This window comes from Leuciscus leuciscus (genome assembly GCF_965113295.1).
Source record: "Leuciscus leuciscus genome assembly, chromosome: 18".
Lineage (NCBI taxonomy): Eukaryota > Metazoa > Chordata > Actinopteri > Cypriniformes > Leuciscidae > Leuciscus > Leuciscus leuciscus.
In genome coordinates this window covers 27,905,530-27,924,225 of record NC_138742.1, presented here as the reverse complement: position 1 = coordinate 27,924,225, position 18,696 = coordinate 27,905,530, and the positions used below count along the sequence as shown (strand labels likewise).

The 18,696-nt window shown below is 44.5% G+C and overlaps 1 protein-coding gene across 1 annotated transcript in view; it reads left to right on the top strand.

The window, feature by feature from the left end:
* Window positions 1-18,696, top strand: part of LOC309480674 (cadherin-like protein 26) — a 45,311-nt gene that overhangs the window by 17,715 nt on the left and 8,900 nt on the right. The window contains exons 2-3 of the mRNA XM_082145312.1: window positions 18,257-18,373; window positions 18,517-18,672. Coding sequence (XP_082001438.1) covers window positions 18,257-18,373; window positions 18,517-18,672 — 273 coding nt within the window. The remainder of the gene's footprint in view (window positions 1-18,256; window positions 18,374-18,516; window positions 18,673-18,696) is intronic.

Here is an 18,696-nt window from a genome sequence, read left to right as displayed (position 1 = left end):
TCTACACAGTTAAAGAGATTAATTAATTAATATTTCCTCAAATAGTACACTTTTATCATAATTTCCTGTGTGACAGGACTGACCATGGCGTGACAGGACTGACGGTACTGTGACAGGACTGACTTTATGGATTTTGATGATGCAGAAAAAGTTATGTTTTGTGTTCTTTATTTAAGTTTTGATTGGCATTTCTTTTTTAAATTATTATTATAATTTTAATGTTAAAGTAATATTAGACTATGGTAAAATTCAGCCAAGGACATACATAATATTGCCAAAAGTATTGGGACAGCCCTCCAAATAATTGAATTTAGGTGTTTAAATCACTTCCATGGCCACAGTTGTATAAAAATCAAGCACCTTGGCCTTCATTTTACTATTGCATGCGTTAAATACATAACATATGCAATAAATGTAATAAAAAAGAACAATAACATTAATTTGTAAGGCCGTGTCACACAGGAATGTGACAGGGCCTGATGTGACAGGGCCTGACGGTTGGCCATTGTAAACTGCCATTACTCAGCCTGCTAGCATGCTAGCATAAAAACTGTTAACATGCAAGCAAGGAATTTCAATAACCTTTTTAGACATGTTTTGGATTTAAAACATTTTCATTATTTTCTGGAATGTTTAACCGTGACAGGGCCTGACCCTTTAGCTCGTCTTCCTAAAAAAAACATACAAAAACAAGCTTAAAATCATACAATTCAATGAAACAATTCAGCCTTAATCAATGTAAGCTTCACCTGGGTCAAATGATGTCACTTCCTCTGAGTGATACCCTTAAAGGTGTATTTCACACATTTTATGTAGAGTTTTATGTAAACGTGACAGGACTGACCAAAACATTGGGACAGTTGTAAAATAGAATTTATTTGTAGAATTTATATATAATTTTATGTTTTTGATCAGTTGATGTGAATGATAACAGCTTAAACTTGTTATTGATGAGTTTTTTTTTTTTAAATAACAGTTTGTAGCATAACAAAACTATGAAAGCTGTAGCTCCAATTTGGCTGAGGACAAGGGCATGGACAGGATTTGTAATTTTCAAAAGTGTTTTTAATAAAGAAAAAAATATCTGAGAACCTAATGAATGACATATTCCTTTACAGAACAACTCACAGAAATCAACTATGAGCCAGTTTTAGAAATTTTTGGATGAAATACTTTTTTATTCACTGTAACAATTCAAGGACAGATAATGTACGTTTCTGGTAGAATGTCCCACTTATTGTAGTCTATTCCTTTTTATTTGTATTTATTGTAGCCTCGACCCATACACAGCAGACGGGTTGCGGTGTTACCCAAGACGTCAAATTTCAACGCCGCAGGCTCCGGTTCAGAGTTCTATAGAAGTCAAACAGACTACCCTGCACGTTGAAAAATGACGCCAAAGGTATACCCAGTGCGTTAAAAAGTGACGCCAAGGGGTCCTGGCCAAGCGTCCATATTCAACGAGTCCAACTGCGTCCTGTAAAACGCCCGTGGGTTGCATTGATGGTTGAAAGCCATGAGCGTCTCTCACACACGATAAAGGGTGCGTGTTGAATTCGGCCAATATACTCCTGCGGGCAATTAAGGGATGATGGAACCTATATTGTCGTGTTTTTAGTTAGGATACCTAGCACACATTCACGTTTAAATTGAGTAGGCTACCACAGGCTTATTTAAAACTTAACGAAATTGTAGCCTACGCATGCTACTGTTGCTGAAAGCGTCTGATATCACGCACTTGGATTGGCTAGCAAAGTCCAACTGCGTCCTGTAAAACGCGGGTGGGTTGCATTGGAGGTGGTTAAGCCGCGAGCGTCTCTCACAGACGATAAGGGTGTTGAAAATGGCGATTATCTCCTCTCAAAAGATAAATAATGGAAAACAATGACCTCCTATATTAGGTGTAGGCAATCCTAATCATAGAGCAAACATAAGTCGTTGCTGAAAACGTCTTTAGTCTGTGCAGTCGGTCAATGTTGAGGTGAATTGACGACTGGCGAAGCCCTGAGCGTGTAATTACATCGCGGATGGTTTTACATTGAAGTTGGTTGAAAGCCATGTGCGTGTCATCTATACGCAAAAGGGTGCTATATGCGTGGGCAGAAAACGCCGAAGGACGTGACAAAACGGCCTTATATGACGCCCTGAGATGAGAACGGGTTGAAATGATCCATGGGTGAAATTGATTGGATTTAATTCATTTTTTTGTCAGTTCCTATCATAATTTTAACATTTTGGCGTTATTGTTTAGCTATTTACCTATGTTTTCAAATTTCCTTTGTTTTTTTGTTGTTGTCTCGATCGGACTAACGGCTTTGAAGATAAACACAATTTTTTAAAGCTCTAAATGACACTTACAAAAACCAAAAGGCGAAACCTGGCATGTTTGGTATTGTTGGACTCGGCAAGGATTCAGGAGTCTAATAATGCTGCGTTCACACCAAACGCGAATAGCGCGTCAAATTCGCGTCTACCGCGTCTAGTTTGACGCTTGACCACTTTGTGTTAATTCGCGTGTCTAACGCGCGTAAAAACAAAAGTTTGAAGCGAAATTTACGCGCGTCAGAGGTGAAAGTTTTGGCGGCCATCTTTTTTAGATGTTTATCGAGCATTAGCATTAGCATTAGCATTAATCGAGAGAGTCACCGCTCGTATATGCTCTGGAGAGCAGAAACAGCTGCGTAGGGGACATCGTCGCTGTACTCGGGTCCACCAGACCCTCCGGAGGGTTTCAGGAGTTTCACAATTTGCTCCAGGAGCTAGGTTTGATGGACCTAACGGTGAGGACGCTGAAGAGGACAGCGTAGGCCGTATAAGGCCTCGGCCTCGAGTGGTCTATGCCCACCCACATAAACATTTATTTTTGTTTTGAAAATAAATGGAGCCAGCCTCCAAAAGTGAAACCTGTCCTGTGATTTTTAACAAAGTTTTTATACACTAAATTGTGTTTGTTGTCTTTACATTAGAATAATAATGTTTCATATAATCTAGAATAGATATGGAATAAATAGCATTCAAAACAAAATGAGTATCTCTCATATATTGAAATCGAATAGCGCGTCAGGCGCGAGTGATTTCAATGTTAAGTCAATGCAAAGACGCGTTACGCGCGTAAACAATTCCTGCGACGCGAATGAGGCGTAGAGCGCGGCGCGGTAGACGCGAATACGTATGGCAAGCCAAAGTATTCATAAACGCCTGGTCAGGCGTCTGATTGCACACTGACACGTCAAAAGCGTGCGTTTTGACCGCCAAACGCGCGTCCCTGACTGAAGATTTGCTTTGCACACCAAGCATTTTAGTCATATTACAAAATAATTTATTGAGGCCAAACATAAAATAACATTATAAACTGTCACTTCACCACGTGACAGCAGCAAGCAGGCTCCTGGTTGGTTAACGCGGCGCGAATTGACGCAGAAGTTCAGATTTTTCAACTCGGGTGGCAGACGCGAATTCGCGTCAAACACGAGAATGCACAAATAGCACTACATTAAACATTCGCGCGTAACGCGCTTAACGCGCCAGACGCTCAATTCGCGCCATTCGCGCGAACGAGGCGTATTTATGGCAAGCCAAAGTATTCATAAACGCCTGGTCAGGCGTCTGATTGCACACTGACACGTCAAAAGCGGGACGCGCGATTTGCCATAAAAGCGCACGTTCTTAACGCGCGCTTTGTGGTCACGGAAAACGCGCGTCACAAACGCGCGGTTTCTGCATCAAAACGCACGTCCTAGACGTGTGATCTGCTATTTAAAACGCACGTTTGCAACGTGCGCTTTGGGGTCACCGAAAACGCGCGTTTTTGACGCGCGTTTATAATAACAAAAATGGGCGTTGAAAACGTGTGTTTTGACTAAGACAAAACGCACGCTTTTGACGTGTCAACAGTTAACCCAACAGGCAGTACAAACGTGTGTGAAGTTTCCAACCAGGCGAAAAGGACGCATGAAATACGAGTTACAATCAGTTTGAACGGGTCAGTGTCATTGGCTGCTGAAGGCTTGGGTCTAACCATTTCTGTGGGCTTAGGGGGGTTTAGCTACTGTTCATAGACTAGGCTACCACCATTTAACATGCCATAGATCAGGTTATTCAGCCTATCTATTTTGTCCTTTTTTGTAGAACTTATAGAAATAATATATTTAAATTGCAGTTTTATCAAAATTTTGATAAAAATAAAATTGCCTTGTTTTTCTTTGCTCATGCCTTTTTGTAAATAAACACATTAGTGGTCATTCTAGCTCTAACATGAAATCATTAACATTTGTGTGGGAAAATCAGTTACGGTGGAGGTAAGCAATCAATGCAGGTTAATCAATATCTGTCTTTAGAGAACAACGTGGACTTTCGTTGTGCTTACATTTGAAGGTATCACAAGCAGGTGGCGCTTCTTGAAACCTTTTTGTTCAAATATTGTGCGCTCAACACAGACAAACGTCTCGGTTACATATGGTAACCCTCGTTCCCTGAGGGAGGGAACGGAGACGTACGTCGTGGTGAACGACGAATAGGAATCTCGCTAGAGAGGCCAATCTACTTCGAGTGAAACTAAAACAAGCCAATACACATTGGCGTGCAATCATTTGTATCAGCTGCGCAGCCTCGCAGCGCGGGTATTTAACGAGCAGCTGATGCGATTGCACTTCAGTTTTTTGCTGAGGAGCCAAGCCTGAAAAAGCTGGACGCCCCTGCGGGTAGCAGCAGATGTGGCGACGGGACGTACGTCTCCGTTCCCTCCCTCAGGGAACGAGGGTTACCATATGTAACCGAGACGTTCCCTATCGTCCGGTCACTACGACGTACGTCGTGGTGAACGACGAATAGGAATCCCTACCAAAGCGCCACAGCTGCTGCACCCCATCCAGCGCCCTGTGTAAGCCTCCACACCTTCTTGCCTGGAAGAACGATAGGAGAAGGCTTACACCGAGAGTATCCGTCACTGTTGTTCCGTTATAACCCATACAGTGAGATTATTGGATAACACTGGGAAAGCGTGCCCGATCTGAGGGAGGGGAACGCTGCGGGAGCCACATTCTTAAGAAGAGTTATGTGGGAATAGACATATGGACTAACCCGAGGGTTGTACTGCATATGAATAATGGGTGACTTAGCCCAAGGGAAAGACACGGGCTTCCGTTTAGGAGCAGCCGTGGAGAATATACACATCTGGGATCCCCGTAGGGTCACACATATGGGACCCAGCCTAGACCCGGATCTCAAGGATTCAGCGGATAAAGGCCTGGCACTGGACGCTCCGCCATGTCCGTGCCGAGGGTGTTGGAGGACTCAACAGGTTCGACTCTGGAGCAATAAGGATGCACAGTAGGATGCAGCAAGCCGACAGAGCCGGTACTCACAGTGCTTCTACCCGTTTAGGGTGAGAACACGGGAGGACACAGGCTCTACACGTAGGCTATAGAATCTAGCGAACGTGTTAGGTGTCGCCCAGCCCGCAGCTCTACAGATATCTGTTAGCGAGGAGCCACGTGCCAGCGCCCAGGAGGATGCAACGCCTCTCGTGGAGTGTGCATGCAACCTGAGCGGGCAGGGCACGCCTTGAGCTTGGTAAGCCAAGGCGATGGCATCCACTATCCAGTGGGCCATCCTCTGCTTGGAGACAGCCTTTCCCTTCTGCTGGCCTCCGTAACAGACAAAGAGCTGGTCTGAGGTCCTGATGCTTTGAGTTCTGTCCACGTACATACGCAGAGCGCGAACGGGACAGAGCAAAGCCAGGGCTGGGTCTGCCTCCTCCAGGGGCAGCGCTTGCAGGTTCACTACCTGATCTCTAAAGGGAGTGGTAGGAACCTTGGGAACATAGCCAGGCCGGGGTCTCAGTACAACATGGTTGTCACCCGGCCCGAACTCTAGGCACGATTCGTCGACCGAAAATGCTTGCAGGTCCCCTACCCTCTTGATCGAAGCCAGTGCAATCAGCAGCAAAGTCTTCAAGGAGAGAAGCTTTAAGTCTGCTGACTGCAAAGGCTCAAAGGGAGCATCCTGAAGTGCTCGGAGCACCAGGGAAAGGTCCCAAGAGGGTATGGAGGGGGGACGAGGAGGATTTAATCGTCTCGCCCCCCTAAGGAACCTGACGACCAGGTCGTGCTTCCCAACTGTTTTGCCATCTATGTGGTCATGATATGCTGAAATAGCAGCAGCATGTACTTTAAGGGTGGAGGGAGACAGCCTTCGCTCCAACCCTTGCTGCAAGAAGGAAAGCACTGACCCTATCGAACATCTTCGGGGGTCCTCTCTACGGGAGGAACACCACTCGACGAACAGGTTCCACTTCAAGGCGTACGCACATCTCGTAGACGGCGCTCGCGCAGAAGTGATGGTGTTAAGTACCTCTGGGGGTAAGTCACCTAGAACCTCCGCGTCCCGTCCAGGGACCAGACATGGAGTTTCCAGAGGTCCGGACGCGGGTGCCATAGGGTGCCCCGTCTCTGAGTCAGAAGATCCTTCCTCAGAGGAATGGGCCAGGGAGGGACTGTCACGAGGAGCATGAGTTCTGGGAACCAAGTCCGGGTGGGCCAATAGGGAGCCACCAGAAGGACCTGCTCCTCGTCCTCCCTGACTTTGCACAGGGTCTGTGCAAGTAGGCTCACTGGGGGAAATGCATATTTGCAGAGGCCCCGGGGCCAGCTGTGAGCCAGTGCGTCCGTGCCGAGTGTTCCCTCGGTCAGGGAGTAAAACAGCTGGCAGTGGGAGGTCTCTGAGGAGGCAAACAGGTCTACCTGAGCCTCCCCGAACTCTCTCCAGATCAGCTGAACCACCTGGGGGTGGAGTCGCCATTCTCCCGGGAGCACAGCTCGTGATAGCTCGTCGGCCACACGGTTGAGCACACCGGGGACATACATGGCTCGAAGCGACCTCAGACGCTTCTGACTCCAAAGGAGGAGATGGCGGGCGAGTTGCGACATGCGACGGGAGCGTAGACCACCTTGACGGTTGATGTACGCAACGGTCGCAGTGTTGTCCGTACGGACCAGCACGTCTCTGCCCTGTAGCGGCCTTTTTAGGCGGCTCAGAGCGAGACGAACTGCTAGCAACTCGAGGCAGTTGATGTGCCAGTGCAGTTGGGGGCCCGTCCACACCCCTGACACTGCATGCCCGTTGTACGTGGCACCCCAGCCGGTGGCAGAGGCATCTGTGAATACCACAGCATGCCTGGACACCTGTTCCAAGGGGACTCCTGCCCGAAGGAACGAGGGGTCTGACCAAGGGCTGAAGGTCTGGCGGCACGCCGGTGTGATTGCCACCCGGTGAGTGCCGTGATGCCACGCCCATCTCGGGACTCGGCCGTGAAGCCAGTGCTGAAGCGGTCTCATATGGAGCAGCCCGAGCGGAGTTACTGCTGCTGCCACTGCCATATGCCCCAGGAGCCTCTGAAAACATTTCAGTGGGACCGCCGTCCTGCCTTTGAACGAGTTCAAGCAGTTCAGCACCGACTGAGCGCGTTGCTCTGTGAGGCGCGCTGTCTGTGCGACCGAATCCAACTCCATACCGAGATAAGAGATCCTCTGCACGGGGGCGAGTTTGCTCTTCTCCCAGTTGACCTGAAGGCCCAGCTGGCTGAGGTGCCTGAGCACGAGGTCCCTGTGTTCGCATAACTGATCTCGAGAGTGTGCCAGTATGAGCCAATCGTCGAGATAGTTGAGAATGCGAACGCCCTGTTCTCTCATGGGAACAAGGGCCCCCTCCGTGACTTTCGTGAAGACACGGGGGGACAGGGCCAGCCCGAAGGGCAGGACCTTGTACTGATATGCTCGACCCTCGAATGCAAAGCGCAGAAACGGCCTGTGTCGAGGAAGAATCGAGACATGAAAGTACGCGTCCTTCAGGTCGATCGCTGCGAACCAATCTTGGGGACGGATGCATTCGAAAATGCGTTTCTGCGTAAGCATTTTGAACGGTAGCTTGTGAAGGCTCCGATTCAAAACTCGCAGGTCCAAGATCGGTCGTAACCCACCTCCTTTCTTGGGTACAATGAAGTAGGGACTGTAGTGCCCTGACCTCATATCGGCTGGAGGGACCGGCTCTATCGCATCCTTTGCCAGTAGGACTGCGATCTCCGCACGCAAGACATGGGCATCGGCTGCTCTCACTGTAGTGGAGTGGATGGCCCGAAACTTGGGGGGACGCCGGGCGAACTGAATCGCATAGCCGAGCCTGATGGTCCGAATGAGCCAGCGAGACGGACTGGGGAGCGCTAACCAGGCTCGCAGAGACCGTACAAGCGGGACCAAAGGGACCGTAGGCGTACCCGGAGTGGGGCAGCGAGGTGGAACACAGGGGCTCGACTCGGGAGGCTCTCTCTGGGAGGCAGCCCGTAGCGGAGTCTGAGTGTGCTGTGCAACACTTACCTGATTCCACGAGGCCGGAGGTGCAGGAGGCGGCTTGGTTGCGTCCTCGAACTGCACACTGCTGCCTGCTGGCGATAGAAGAGGCGGATGAGAGTGGTGAGGATTCTCTCCCCCCACTGCTCTCCGGGCCCTCTTCGGACCCAGAGATGTAAGAAACTGCTCTTTTATTGAAAATTTGGGTACCGCTGGTTTTGAGGCCAGCGGCGGAACAAAAACAAAAGGAAAACAAGGATTTTCCACCCGGCCCTCTTCCGGGGGATGGAGCGATGCGGTCATCGTCTCCTGGAGAGCAGTCCCTGCCATCTCTGGGTCGCCCGTCCTAGGGCCGCTTGCTCCTGGCTTTGCCGCCCTTCTTAGCGGGGTCCTGGACGGGCGGGGCGGCCCGCCTGCGACTGGCTCCACGGCGCCGTTTAGATGGAGGCTGCTGCGGCGGCGCGGGAGCAGGGGCAGACGCAGGAGGCCGCCCTCGGCGACGAGCAGACTGAGGTACCGCCGACGGAGGGGTGGGAGCAGCAGCTGGCCGCCGCGGCAGGATGTGACGGATGGCCTCAGTCTGCTTTTGCACAGCCGAGAACTGCTGGGCGAAGTTCTCGACCGCGTCGCCGAAGAGGCCGGTCTGGGACACGGGGGCGTTAAGGAACCGGAGCTTGTCGGTCTCCCGCATGTCCGCCAGACACAGCCAGAGATGGCGTTCCTGGACCACCATGGTGGACATCGCACGACCCACCGACCGCGCGGTCACCTTCGTCGCACGAAGCGCGAGGTCCGTCGCGATACGAAGTTCCTGAAGAACTTGGGGATCATGACCACCCTCGTGCAGGTTCTTCAGTGCCTTGGCCTGATGAACCTGCAGCAACGCCATGGCGTGCATGGCGTGCATGGCAGAGGCAGCTTCCCCACAGGCCTTGTAAGCCTTGCCGGTTAGATCCGACGAGTACTTACAGGCCCGTGAAGGGAGACACGGTTCTCCGCGCCAAGTGGAGTTAGGGCACAGTTGCATAGCAACGGCCCGTTCCACTGGCGGGATGCGCGTGTATCCCTTAGCTGCCCCGCCATCAAGGGTGGTGAGGGAGGAGGAGCCACCGGAACGGTTTCTGGCAGTGAAAGGTGCCGTCCACGCCCCCGTAAGCTCCTCATGCACTTCCGGGAAGAAAGGCACTGGGGTGGGTTGCTGAGAACCAGCGCGCGCCACCCCGAGATACCAATCGTCCAACCTCGAGGGTTCGGGACACGGTGGAGGATTCCACACGAGCCCGACCCCGTTGGCGGCCCGGGAAAGCATGGCCATCATCTCCGGGTCCGTCTCAGGCATCGTTGACACACCCGAAGGAGGTAACGGCGCTGAGTCGTCATCCTCAGAGACATCTGACCCACCCTCCGATGCCGCGATCGACATCTGATCCTCACAGGGAGCCCCAAAGGAGACAACCGGTACACACCGCGAGGATGGTCCAGCTTTCTCCAATGGGGGCTCAACTGGCTGCGGAGCATGAGAGGGGTGAGGGCTCCTAGGGGGTTGGTTCCCCGAAGGAGACGCGCTCACCGTGATCCTCAGGTCACCCACGTCACTGCCCGAAGCAACCCTCTGAGGAGGATTGGATCGAGGCAGCGGCACGGGGACTCCGCCCCTTTGCAGGAACGTGAGTCTCGACCGCAGCTCCGCGATGGTCATCTTCCCACAATGGGTACATGACTCATCCACAAACGCTGCCTCAGCGTGTTTAATGCCCAGACACACGAGGCAGCGTTTGTGACCATCCTGTGAGCCCAGGTAACGACCGCATCCAGAAACACACAGATAGAAAGTCATTTTTTCTCACTTGAAAAAGACGCTCTCCATCTGTGTAAGCTCTTTTAGGGACTGCTCTCACTGGTGCTGAAACACACAGGGGGAACAGACACTGCGAACACAAACGGGAATGTGCACCCGTCTGTGCGCTCTCTCTCTTCTCGCTGTCTTACCAGCTGTAATAACAGCCTTTGAGCGCTCGCGGCGCACCTTACCAGCTGTAAAAACAGCCTTTTTTGTTTGCTCAGTTTACCGTGACAAACCACAGAAAGACAAACACACAAAGAAGAAAAAGAAGACTGTCCCCGCTGCCGTGTTGTGACACCCGCACCGAAAGAGAGATCCAAAAGGCTCGTTTCCTTCCACTCTCAGAAGACGCATCGAAGTGCTTGGCTCCGAAGCAAAAAGCTGAAGTGCAATCGCATCAGCTGCTCGTTAAATACCCGCGCTGCGAGGCTGCGCAGCTGATACAAATGATTGCACGCCAATGTGTATTGGCTTGTTTTAGTTTCACTCGAAGTAGATTGGCCTCTCTAGCGAGATTCCTATTCGTCGTTCACCACGACGTACGTCGTAGTGACCGGACGATAGGGAACAGTAATTAAGTACACAGGTGATATTATCCTTTTTTTTTTTTTTTTTTTTTTTTGACTTAGTGTTTAAATAGGGTATTTTATACTTTATAGAAGTATTTAAGACTTACAGGATTAGATTGAGAGCTTGTGCTCAGGGCAGGACATATATAAGAACTTAATTTGTCCCTATATTTTTTCCATTTTCTTTTTCTTGTGTAGGCCAAAGAAAATATCTAGATTGCAATTTTATGAAAATTTTTTTTTTACCAAGATAACATTGCCTTCTTTTGCACATTAATACCATTCTAGCTGTATATCTATACCTCAAGTTTTCAAACTTTAAAAGTTAACATTTGATTGGGGAAAAGTGTACAGATGTGGTTCTTGATCGATGCAGTTGTAATGAAAATTTGTTAAGCAACATAACCTTTATATATATATATATATATATATATATATATATATATATATATATATTATATTATATTATATTATATATATATATATATATATATATATATAATGACTATAAAATGTATCACTATTGCAAGCAGGGTGCCACCAAGATGCTTTACAGGGACCAAATTACAAAAACATCCGATAGTTCAATCAAAATTCAAAACATTCTGTCTAAATTTATTCACCCTCATGTTATTTCAAACATGCACAAGTCATCCTAATTTTTAAGATTTAACATATTATGCTTTTTATTTCTTTTCTTAAATGTGAGCAATGGTAACAGAACTAATTTACATCCTGGGATCAATCAATTATATTTTTTATCCAATTTATTTTCTACAAATGTGATGCATCTTACCAGGTTTCAAATATAAATAAATACTGTCTATGTTATAAGGCTTATGTTATGAAGTCTTCACCTCAATTAGCACCAAATAAAACCAGTCAACCCATTAACATGGATAATCCATCTCTACATCTCTAGATAGATGGATAGTCATCTACATCTAGATCGATAGATAGGTTTAATTTCAAATGTCAGTAGAACCAAATCAAAAGCAATCTACTGGTGCAGAATATAAATTACAGTTTGAAGTGCATCAATAGCCGGACTACCAACAGGTCCTGCAAGAATGTCCACATCCTGTAGTTGTTGCATCTGTGCCTGGGTTGGACTGAATTGTTTTTATCAGGAACTGTTACAACTTCCTGCCAATTCAAAGCAGGAATTACAAAATTTTGAGCAGGGCTGGGTCAAAAGAGTTTTCTGACCCCGTTCCAGGGGGGCGCTGTCGAGCCCTCCTGCCACGCCCGGGTACCAGCTTCAGCCCGGCCCTGATGGCCGCGGGTTCTGACCCGTGTGCAAAGTTTCAAGAGTTTTCGAGCATGTTAAAGGCCCCAAAAGTGCCTGAATAGTAAAAAAAAAATAATAAAAAAAAATATAAAAAAAAATAATAATAATAAAAAATAATCCTAAGGAAAACAATAGGGCCTTCGCCCTAAAAATAATCAATCCGAAAACAATAGGGCCTTCGCCCTTTCAGGGCTTGGGCCCTAAAAACATGGCACATAAAGTTAAACTAATGCTTTTTGGGTGTGTGTATTGTAAGTTGTATACCATTTCAATTCGTTGGGTTCGTCTGCAGCATGCTGCAAAGCACACAGTACTCCTCTGCATTACCTATACATTTGTTAACATTAAAAAGTTAAATGTGAATTCTTTGGGCAATCATAGTGTAGCCTACTAAATGTCAACATACACGACATGAAAAATACTATCCCAGAACGGTTCTGAAATTACATTAAATCATTCTTGCATTACTTTTTGCATCCTTTAAGTTATTTTGATGTATATCTGGATTGTATTTCTGTATATTTGGATATTCTTACTTGATTAAATACATTTTTAGACTGAAGATAGCATCTAAAGAGGTGTAATATGACATACTGTACATTGAAATACTGTACATACATTACCATTACAGAATTAAAACAGCAGTAACTGGTCTAAATACATGACCATGGAGCACCCCAAACAAGTAATTATCAAAAGAAATGACAGCAGTAGATAAATACCAATAGATTCTTCATTTGTGATGTGGAGGCAAACTATAACTCGGGCTTTGATTCTTTCCGTACATTTTTATATGTGTTTTAGAGATTTAATTCAAATCAAATATTAACATTACTGCCCTAACTATTTCTGAATAGGATGTCTACTTCATACATATTTGGAATAGTATGGAAATACAAGGTTCAGATCACTAAAAACCATACATGGAAGTCGAAGATCTCATCGGTGGAGTCTGGATGTCATCTAGTGGAAAATTTTGGTACTGCGCACAATACAATCTTTCCTAAAATTTATTGAGACATCAACCTAAAATCTGGCCCAGAACTTGTCCAGATATTTAACATTGATTTTCTTGAAGTTTTAGGGTTGAAAATGTTTTGTAAATTTTTTTTATATATATATATATATATATATATATAAACAACATTATGTATTGTATACATTTAAAATGTTCATAAACTTAAACTACTTTAACAACTTTGTTTTACTTTACTAATCTGAGAAGTGTACCCTTTTAGTACCCTGTTAGTTCGCAGTGCATTAAGTAATGTTAACAACAACTTTTGATTTTAATAAATATTAGTAAAGGTTGAAATGAAATTTGAAATTAACATGTAGAAGTGCAGTTCATTATTAATTAATGTGAACTAATGTACTTAAATACTGTATGAAACCTTTTTGTAAAATTTTACCAAAATTACAATTGGAAAATTAAAAAAACTGTGTTTTTTTCTCTCTTTCTTTTTTTAACTTAAATGATAACTATTGGATTATAATAACTCACCAATTATAATCCCCTCCTCTGTAAAATTTTACATCGATAATTCCATGCTGTTTTGCTTGGGTTTAATGATAATACAAGAGACCTAAACCACATAGGGACAAAGGCATAAGCGAAGAAAAACAAGGCAATTTTATTTTTATAAAAAATTTGATAAAACTGCAATTTAAATATATTATTTCTATAAGTTCTACAAAAAAGGACAAAATAGATAGGCTGAATAACCTGATCTATGGCATGTTAAATGGTGGTAGCCTAGTCTATGAACAGTAGCTAAACCCCCCTAAGCCCACAGAAATGGTTAGACCCAAGCCTTCAGCAGCCAATGACACTGACCCGTTCAAACTGATTGTAACTCGTATTTCATGCGTCCTTTTCGCCTGGTTGGAAACTTCACACACGTTTGTACTGCCTGTTGGGTTAACTGTTGACACGTCAAAAGCGTGCGTTTTGTCTTAGTCAAAACACACGTTTTCAACGCCCATTTTTGTTATTATAAACGCGCGTCAAAAACGCGCGTTTTCGGTGACCCCAAAGCGCACGTTGCAAATGTGCGTTTTAAATAGCAGATCACACGTCGAGGACGCGCGTTTTGATGCAGACCGTGACCGTGACCACAAAGCGCGCGTTAAGAACGTGCGCTTTTATCAGGCGGTCAAAACGCACGCTTTTGACGTGTCAGTGTGCAATCAGACGCCTGACCAGGCGTTTATGAATACTTTGGCTTGCCATAAATACGCCTCATTCGCGCGTCAAGTTCGCGCGAATGGCGCGAATTGAGCGTCTGGCGCGTTAAGCGCGTTACACGCGAATGTTTAATGTAGTGCTATTTGTGCATTCTCGTGTTTGACGCGAATTCGCATCTGCCGCCCGAGTTGAAAAATCTGAACTTCTGCGTCAATTCGCGCCGCGTTAACCAACCAGGAGCCTGCTTGCTGCTGTCACGTGGTGAAGTGACAGTTTATAATGTTATTTTATGTTTGGCCTCAATAAATTATTTTGTAATATGACTAAAATGCTTGGTTTGCAAAGCAAATCTTCAGTCAGGGACGCGCGTTTGGCGGTCAAAACGCATGCTTTTGACGTGTCAGTGTGCAATCAGACGCCTGACCAGGCGTTTATGAATACTTTGGCTTGCCATACGTATTCGCGTCTACCGCGCCGCGCTCTACGCCTCATTCGCGTCGCAGGAATTGTTTACGCGCGTAACGCGTCTTTGCATTGACTTAACATTGAAATCACTCGCGCCTGACGCGCTATTCGATTTCAATATATGAGAGATACTCATTTTGTTTTGAATGCTATTTATTCCATATCTATTCTAGATTATATGAAACATTATTATTCTAATGTAAAGACAAAAAAACACAATTTAGTGTTGTTAATAATTGTTAAAAATCACAGGACAGGTTTCACTTTTGGAGGCTGGCTCCATTTATTATCAAAACAAAAATAAATGTTTATGTGGGTGGGCATAGACCACTCGAGGCCGAGGCCTTATACGGCCTACGCTGTCCTCGTCAGCGTCCTCACCGTTAGGTCCATCAAACCTAGCTCCTGGAGCAAATTGTGAAACTCCTGAAACCCTCCGGAGGGTCTGGTGGACCCGAGTACAGCGACGATGTCCCCTACGCAGCTGTTTCTGCTCTCCAGAGCATATTCGAGCGGTGACTCTCTCGATTAATGCTAATGCTAATGCTCGATAAACATCTAAAAAAGATGGCCGCCAAAACTTTCACCTCTGACGCGCGTAAATTTCGCTTCAAACTTTTGTTTTTACGCGCGTTAGACACGCGAATTGACACAAAGTGGTCAAGCGTCAAACTAGACGCGGCAGGCGCGAATTTGACGCGCTATTCGCGTCCGGTGTGAACGCAGCATTAGGAGGTCACTCCTGTGAAAAAACACTGGCATTGTGCCAATGACATTGTTAGAGCCAAATGCTGCTTTGTATTTGGGTTGTAATTCCTTTGTTTAACACTGGGTGGCGTATGTCTGTAACTTGGCCTTAGGTATAAAGGCAGCAGATACAATGTTGTTTACAGGTGTTTGACCCGGAAGGGCAAAGGGTTTTTGAACGCTTGCGCGCGGCGCTTTGTATTGTTACACTGATGGAAACTATGGACAATGCTAAAATAAATGGACCACTTAGGATTTCAACATCAACATTCGTCTTTATGCATTTGGTTTAGCACAGGGCAATCAATGGGCGTAGTAACATAGCGTGTCAAACACGCCTTCCCCGGGTTCAAACAACTAAGTAGTTCAGCAATAAAACGAACTCCTTAACAGACGTATACTGAGTTTTTTGAGATACACCAATGTTCTCATAGACTATCATGGCACCCTGGACAAAGACACTGCGTGCCAATTTTCAGTAGACTAACAGTTGGGTGCGCTTATAGCTATTTTCATGATTTTTTTCACTGTTATAGCGCCACCAAGTGGCCAATTGTCACGATTTTTTTCATGTCAACTCAGATTGAGCTTATGAACATGTGTCCCAAGTTTAGCGAAAATATCTCTTTCCGCTCACAAGTTATAACCATTTTATAGTACCACCAAGTGGACAATTGTCATGATTTTTTTTTCACGTGACCTCAGAATGAGCTCATGAACATGTGTCCCAAGTTTTGCGAAAATATCTCTTTCCATTCAGAAGTTATAACCGTTTTATAGTGCCACCAAATGGCCATTTGTTGCGATTTTTTTCAAGTGATCTCAGATTGAGCTCAGGAAGAAGTATCCCAAGTTTAACAAAAAAATATCTTTCCGTTCACAATTTATAACCGTTTTAGTAAAAGTGGCCCTGGTGCCATCAAATATTTTGGTTCCCCTTATCGACCGTTAATTGAAATTTTGAATTGTTTGGATGATTATTGATTGTCAGACTCCAGAGAATATTCTTGCAGTGGTTTGGTTCCGATCGGGCCAAAAACCTAGAAGTTCGCAAAAATAGGTTTTTCCAAAAAATGGAAAATCGGAGATAGCCATTTTGTCCGCCTTGAGCCAAGGATTCCAACGATAAGACACTTGATCCTGGGACAAACGGTCTAAGAGTTATGAGCAATTTTTAACTTTTGGTTGCTGTAGCGCCACCTATGGGCCAATCGGGGTCATACTCTGATAGGTTGTCCCCAAATTGAGGCCTACCATCTGGCCAGGTTTCAAATCCTTACAATTACAATAGGGTTTCAGCACTTTGTGCTTGAACCCCTAATAAAACAAACTCAGGTAATCCACAAAGGAAACAGATAACTGAAGAAAGACAAACTAAGGCCCTGTCCCAAATGGCACACTTCATATGCACTTTCGGTCTTGTGGACTTACAATGGCTGCCGCGTGAAGGGTGCTCGCGAGCGCTTTTGTCGAGCCCGCACATACCTTTTCACAACACAAAATAACTGTTTCATCTAAATGTTTCATTCACAGTAGCTGCCTTTCATAAAGCCATTACTATCAAACTTTTGAGAACTTTTTACTTACACTACATAAGTTATGTGGTGTAAGTGTATTTTCTAATGTGGCAACTGTAGCCTGTATTACTGTTATTATTTCAGCAACAAGGGTGAATTGAAACATGCATCTTGAATTGTTTGCTGTTGAATGAACTGATTGTTAAAAGTAATAAACTGAAAGAAGATCATACTGTTGTGTTTTGCTGATTAAACCAAATGTTTATTGTACATATTACAATAATCTGGTGTTTGAAACTATGGTTATGTGGACTGAAAAGTCTATAACTGTCATGAAAGCATGGGATCAGGTTATGAAAGAATGACTAGCTGTTGCAAGTGTTATCAGTGTGGATTTTTGTACTAAGAGTTTTGAAAATGTATACCTTACTTAATAAACCCTACTGAATAAAAAAAACCTGATCAGATTCCAAAAATGAAATCCTTGTAAAATTCCTTTTAAAATACTAGTTTTTTTTTAATTGATTACATGATTACTTAATATTCACAAAATAGCAGTAAATTATTAAAAATGCATTATTCTCCTTAATTATTCTTTTTATCTTTTCATTTTTCCTATCCAAAAAAGTCTATATATATGTTCAGAAAGTCTTCCAGTTTTACCAAATAAACACAGACCGGCCACTAGTCAGGCGAGTATAATTAAATGGACTTTTGAGAGACCGGAAAAAATATATAAATAAATAAAAATAAAATGTTCTTTTTTTAGTTAGTGCTTCATTTTTATTTATTATTTTTATTTAACATTTTTAAGATTTAATTTGTTATTATTAACTTTTCATCAGTTTACAAACCCCCTGCAGTTTCTTCACAAACCCTAGTTTGGGAAACCCTGAAATAATGTAATGTTTAATGCACCTATTGTTGTTGAAAAAAGAAAATGTAATACTTTTTCTTTCATTTTGTATTTTTATTTTTTTTATCAGCATGATAAAGGATTTTACTCAAATCAATGTGATAAACGAGTTAGGTCCAAAGTAATTTAAAAGTAATCAGATTATATTACGTGTAATGTGATAGATTATGTTACTAACTAAAAAACAAATTTCATGTAATTTGTATTCAGTGATGGACTACAATTTGTAAGTAATCTATCCAGCACTGAAGGTAATGAAAATATAGGTAAAATAGGATGTTATGGCCGGAATTCGTGAGATTCACGTATTGACATAACCTTTATAACAACTTTCATAACATTATTTATAACTTCTTTATTCACTTCTTTTTAACTCAGTTTACCTGGACCGTGTGTGTATGGGCTGACAGGCGAAGACAGAAGCGCGGATGGATCATTGATTCTTTCACTATTGAGGAAGAAAACCCTGGTCCATTTCCATATACACTAGGCAAGGTGAGCAGAGTTAGAAACAGTTACCTGTTTTGTCGTTCAATTCCATTTCATTCTTATAGCGTTTTTCACATTACATATGTGTATAAGTACTGGATTAGCATTATTATGTGAACACTTAAGTGTGCCTGTTGTTTGTGTTTCAGATTGAACTTGAAAGGTCTCATTTAGTCAGATACCAGCTAAAAGGTCAGGGTGTGGATTTAGAGCCAAAGGATATTCTCAGTATTGATAAAGATGGTTATGTTTTAGTAAATGGAACGGTGGACTTTGAAAATAAACAAGGAATTAAAGTTCTCAAAGTAAGTACTCCCTAATAAACAAAT